The 6,191-nt window shown below is 45.1% G+C and overlaps 1 protein-coding gene across 1 annotated transcript; it reads left to right on the top strand.

Annotated features, from left to right (window-relative positions):
• Nucleotides 1–2,986: 2,986 nt before the first annotated feature.
• LOC125509603 (protein FATTY ACID EXPORT 1, chloroplastic-like) lies at nt 2,987–5,691 on the top strand. The gene is made up of 6 exons (XM_048674613.2): nt 2,987–3,374; nt 4,377–4,575; nt 4,873–5,040; nt 5,233–5,279; nt 5,358–5,398; nt 5,480–5,691. Exons 1-6 carry the CDS (start codon nt 3,204–3,206, stop codon nt 5,562–5,564), a joined length of 711 nt encoding a protein of 236 aa, XP_048530570.1. The 5' UTR covers nt 2,987–3,203; the 3' UTR covers nt 5,565–5,691.
• The last annotated feature ends 500 nt before the right edge of the window (nt 5,692–6,191 follow it).

Below are 6,191 nucleotides of genomic sequence, written 5' to 3'. Positions count from 1 at the left end.
AAAATTATAGATACGTTGGAGACGTATCACGCGTGCAAGTATGTTTGGGCTCAGAACGGACAACGGAAGGAACGGAGAGGCCGGGACGGATGCAAGTTTTAAAAACATGAGGATGCAATGCACATGATGACATGATGAATGCGACGAATAAATAAATAACACGACTGACACACAAAACATGGAAGGCGTCTGAAGCGTCGGTCTCGGGGCGTTACATGAACCCACTATAGAGATTGAGATAGGATTGAATAATTCAATGCTTTATGTGATATAGGGGCAAGTGTTTCCACTATCCCCAAATTTGTTTTTGATAGTCTCAATCTCGGTCCTTATGCTAATACCGAGATCATTTTGAATATGGCTAACTCTACTTTTACTCAGGTAGTAGGCATTAAGCATGATGTTATAGTTCAAATTAATGATTGCCCTGTCATGATTGATCTTGCGATAGTAGATATGCCTGAGGATCCAATTGCTCCTATAATTCTTGGCAGACCTTTTCTAAGGACTATAAAAATTGTGATAAACGTATTTGAGGGGAATGTGAGATTTGATTTACCAGCTAAAGATCCTTTTGTGAGACATTTCCCCAGGAAAAAAATGAAGAACTATGCAGGAGAAGGCATCATCGTGAATGCCAGAAGCTATGGTCTCGGTGTGTTTGCACCACCTTGATCATCACTACGGTCGAGCTAACCGATCGAAAATAAGCACCCACGCGAATAAAGTAGACAAGTAAGTTTTTATTTTTTGTTTCAATAAAAGGGGGCCCAACAACCCCATTCGTCGATTGATCGATCTCCTCCAGTGCTCGTGCTTGATGACGTCACCGTGAAGCTCCTACGCGAGCAGGAAACCCCCGAAGTTTGGAGGCTCTCGTACATAGTGAGGTCGATCCAGCCAATTTTGTGAAGCTCGACCTCGCATCGGCAGGTCCATCTCATCTCTTGTCGCACTGGATAGTACATGAGGACTGTAGCGATGAGAGAGAAGAGAGAAGAGGAAGGCGATCGGGCAAGCCGATTGTGCATGTTTTCCCCCCTCAACGGATGGTATGTGCGTAGGTCTGATTTGACACAATCGTTTTTTCTTTTAGCTTTGTTTTGTTGTTGGTTTTGTGTTTGGGGGGGGAGGTTTTGTGTTTGGGGGGGGAGGGGGGTCGTAAGATGAGAATGAAAGCGGGGAGGTGTTTTTTTTATTTGAGGGCTCGCCGTTGCACATAATTAGGAATTGAATCAAAAATTTCAATTTTTGTTGTAAATTGGTAAGTAGTGAGACGAAAGACTTTTGTTGTAATTTGGTAAGATAAGAAAATATATGAGATATTTGTTATATTAGAAAAGTTGTGATTGTGATTTAATAGTAGAGATAATGATAGACAATAAATGGCATACTGTGTGAGATTAATGATTTGTCATTGTGGAATTTCTAATTTTGTCTTTTAGGAAGATGATCTCACACATATGATGTGGTTGTTGAATTTTTAATTAGCTAATACTTACGTGATTGAATTGAATCGACACCTGCCAAAGCAAGCACGAGAAGATGAACAAGAAAGGTCAGACGAATTTATTTGGTTTTAGTGGGAGGGAAAAAAATCAGCGCGGCCCGGATGGTGGGAGGTGGGGCGAAACTAAGTCGGTGATGCGAGACTACTCACTTCCTTTAAGAATGGAGAGGTTATCAAGGTTTAAAAAAGCGGAAATGTTAACGCTCACACGTGTGGGCGTTTGTATCTTGCCCACACGCGTGGATCCGCGTCCGTTCGTGAGCGCACGAATCTTGGCATGTTTCTAGTGTCACGTAGGATTGGTCTGGTGTGTGGGCGTTCAGTCGGTCGCTCACACGGCCGTTTCACCACACATGAGGGGCTGGTGTGTGGGCGTTCAGCAGTTCGCCCACACGCCACTTTGCACGCACACACAAGGGCTAGTGTGTGGGTATTTAGCATCTTACCCACACGCCCTTCTTCTCTCCCACACCCAAGCTGCTAGTTGCCATGTGTTTTTGCACTGCACATGGCAACTGCCCCTAGTGTGCTTTTATAAGCAGGTGGCAACTTTTTTTTTTCCCGAGTTTGCCATGTGTTTTGTAGGGTACACGGTAACTGCCTAGTGTGCACATAAGCAGATGTCAACTCTCTTTTACCGAGTTGCCATATGTTTTTGCATGGTACATGGCAACTGCCCTAACGTGCATGTACATGGCAACTGCCCTAACGTGCACGTAAGCAGATGGCAACTCTTCTTTTTTACATGGCAACTGCCCTAGCATGCTTGTGAGCACATGGCAACTCTCTCAACTGCCTAGTGTTAGTATGTGGCAACTCCTAAAGTTATGAAATCATGGCAACTACATTAGATCAGACCATACATTGCAACTGCAGTTGAGCAACCATGGCAACTGCAGTTGTCCAACATGACAACCGTAGTTCAGCGACATGGCAACCGCAATTAAACGAACATGGACGAGGGTCTGGACCATGGCAACTGCGGGCGCGCGGTGACCGTCACGCGTGGCGTGCGGGACCAGGAGGTACGAGGCCTGACATACGGACGTGTGGGCGTTATCAACTTCGCCCACACGCACGCGTGTGAGAGGGATCGGGAGGGGAAAAAAAGGCGTGTGGGCGCTAATTATTTTGCCCACATGTAGGTGTGTGGGCTGTTCCTTTTATACACCACACAAAATGTGTGGGCGGACTCCCTAACGCCCACATGTGTGACACTTATCGGAAATGTTAACGCCCACATGTGTGGGTGATTACATCTTGCCCACACGCGTGGATCCGCATCCATTTGTGAGCGCACGAATCTTGGCATGTTTCTAGTGCCACGTAGGACTGGGCAAAAGTTATCACGTTATGCTGGCCTAGCTGGATCCGCATTTGCATCCCTACAGGCAATGCAGCGTGTCTAAATTCGGTCCGAGAAGGTGCAGCCGGTCTCCATCCATAGCGTACAGTACAACACTTCGCTTCGCTCCCTTCCGTTTCCCACGTGCGACTTGCTTGCCAGTTGCCCCAGTCGAGTCGCGCCGCCGAGAAGAACAGGCAGGCAGGAGGAGTAGGCGAGTGGCCAACGACTCCCTCCTCCTCCACCTCCCCCCTTCGCACCACCGGCCTCCACCGAGACCAAGCACACGCCATTCCCCTCCTCTCCCCCGAGCTCCGAGAGATCCCCAGACCCTACGCGCGAGTTCCCATGGCGGCGACCCAGCTCCGCGGATCGGCGGTGCCGGGGACGGCGAGGAGGTGGCGGGCTCCCTCCGGCGCCATCCTCCGCTTCGCGCCGCTCGCCACGTCCAGGCTCCCGGCAGCGTCTCTTCGTCGGAGGGGAGCCTTCAGTGGCCTTTCCGCCAGTGTCACCAGGGAGGTGGGTCCTCGCTCTTCTCCCGTGTTTGGCCCTGCCGCTGCCTGGATCTAGATTCTAGAATTTTCGGTGCTTCGATGGTCGTGATATATACTGTAAAAATTACGTAGGAGAGTGGCTGCAGGCTGCTTTTGCAGAGAGTGTCGTATGTTTTCTTGGCGGAACTAAATGGGAACTGTTCTCGTCTAAGCAATGCTTTAGGGAGTGGAAAGACATCTTGCTGGATTTTTTAAAAATGGGATGCTCGAAATTGGCACTTAAAGAAGAGCATATAACACCACGGCAATTATTTGTACATGAATTTCAGAAAATCAGAAATGTGAGTGTTCCTGGATGGATGGGCAAACTGGTTTTTGCTGGCATTCTTTATCGGCATACTCAAGCGGGTTTAATTATGAAAGTGGGGGTACATGCTGGCCAACCACCCTTAGAAGTACATCAGGGCAGAGGCTTTAGATGGACTTGCCTTCGAAAAGTAGTACCGATTGATCTTGAGCTTTCAGCATCACTTAATTAAGGGTTGGGTGGCAGAAAATGTTGGTGGATAGTGTTTAGCCACAAGACATTAACTTATAGGAGTTAACTCTAAAAGGGGTGTAGTTATGGAACAGTTCAGTATGTATCTGAAGTATAAACCGCTGACCTTAAGTTGCTGTATCTTGCTGGATTCCTATATATATTGTCTGGTTCCACCCAGGCAAATGTCATTTTGGTTGAGATCAAAGCTTTAGAAAATATCACCTCTCTCCATGCTAAGATAGCTGTGAAATGTTTTGCATGACATTGCCATGTTACTTATGGTCTTTGAGGAGCATATTGCTGATCAAAACAATCTTAAGTTTCAGTGAATTGTATTTCAGTTCTCCTATTCGAGTAACTTAACATTACTCCTTTCTAGACATGCTCTAGCACATTTTGCCGACTAGTATTTATTTTCGTCCAAATTCGAACTAATCTCTGCGGAGACCTTTTCCTCATTTGACGGTGTAGCTTATCGCCTTGCAGTCATTGACTACAATGTGCATGAAGTCAAAATGTACTAGCACTCCCATTGATCATGCCACTGCTCCTGAGGATACAGAAGATGAAGTTCCCGAGCCAACCGCTGTGGTGACTGCTAGTGAAGAGATAAATATAGACCAGGAAGTTGCTCCGCCACATAAGAGTGCTATAATACATGATTTCTGCCTAGGGATCCCTTTTGGTAATGATACCAACTTTCTTTTTAGCCAAGTTTGATGTGATTTGCATTTTTTTTAATAAAGTGATTTGCAGCTCAGATGACAAGTTAGTCTACTTGAGTGTTGTAACTCGGTTATTTTGGTTAGCCCTTCCAAGCACTCAGTAGAATGGCTCGAACTGTTGTAACATACTAATATATCATGTTTTGTGAAAGCTGCTAAATTCTCTTGTGTTATGTTATCCTCATCTGACACCTCATTGGACTGATCTTTGCGCATCTGGATTTGCTTGAGTACTGATTACAATTTCCCTATTTCAGGTGGATTATTATTTTCCATGGGCCTTGTTGGATTTCTATTTTGGAGGAGTCCTGTAAGTCTTACTTTTGGCGTTGCACCTGGTCTTGCTATATTGGGACTTGCCGTGCTTAGTCTTAAGGGTTGGAGGAGTGGAAAGTCCAGCTTGCCATTTATACTGGCACAAGCAGGTATTTTGATTCCCTTACCTACATCCCAATAACCTCGGATTAACAATGACATGCATGTCTGAACAGTCAATATCGGTATTTATATAAATATTTGATCCTGGACCCTAGTAATCTACCACTATACCAAATAGAAGTGCCACATTGTGGGGAAAGCCCCCGCGGTAATTAACCTCCTCTGTTCATTATTTGTAGCTGTTGCTGCTGCTGTAGCATGGAAGCACTGCCAGGCGTATGCCACAGTAAGTGACACTGCCACTTTGCTGTAAAAATTTGGCGAGTCCGAATCTTATTCTGATCAATTGACTCTGTTTGCACAGACAAAGAAGCTGCTTCCCTGGGGCTTTTATACTGCGCTCAGGTAGTTCTCGATTGTCTCTTTATCGTGTTTCAGCTGCTCATTGCACACTACTGTCCTCCTTACAACTTCCCTTGTCGCCAGTGTCTTGATGATCTGCTTCTACTCGTACGTGTTGCTTGCCGGGGGGAATCCACCACCAAAGAAGAAGCCAGCAGCTGCTATATAAGTTGAGCCTTTAACTCCTATTGTTGTTGAAGTTGTGCTCTGGTAAATGTTACTGATGATAGGGGTTGCGTTTTATTACTTTTAATTGTAGAACACTGAAAAATAATAAAGTTGTGTTCTTGCGTACAGTTTATTTGGGTATCTTTGTTACTTAATGGAAGAGTCAGAGAAGATACGATTTGCTCTGGTTCTACATGAACTTTTGTTCCTGAACATTGCGCTTATACCTTAATAAAATGTAGCTTTGTTGATCCTGAAAAGATATTGATCAGATTGTGTGCGCATAAGCTGTTTGGTTAGTGATCGCTGTGAACCAAACAATTTTTTTGTTTACTTACAACATTTGGTAGTACTACACATAAGATCAATGTAGCAGCCAACATTTGGCCTAAGTTCCAGTAGGAAGGTCTGGTTGTTCCAAACAATTTTGCTAGCGCGAGTGCTGACAATGTTGGAGGTTATAAGGGCCTCAAACCAAACAACTATATTCATTTGATTATTTTTTTGATATGTTTTGAGATAACTTACCACTCGTGCCCTGCAGCTACTCATTTGATTATTTGAGAGGGAATGTTACTCAACAAATCCTGTCCCAACATTGCAAAAATGCTATTACCTCCATCCGGAA

The sequence above is a fragment of the Triticum urartu genome, chromosome 7A, assembly GCF_056163025.1.
Source record: "Triticum urartu cultivar PI428250 chromosome 7A, HENAU_Tu73, whole genome shotgun sequence".
Lineage (NCBI taxonomy): Eukaryota > Viridiplantae > Streptophyta > Magnoliopsida > Poales > Poaceae > Triticum > Triticum urartu.
The sequence above is the reverse complement of the archived record's forward strand: the minus strand, read 5'-3'. Positions and strand labels throughout refer to the sequence as shown.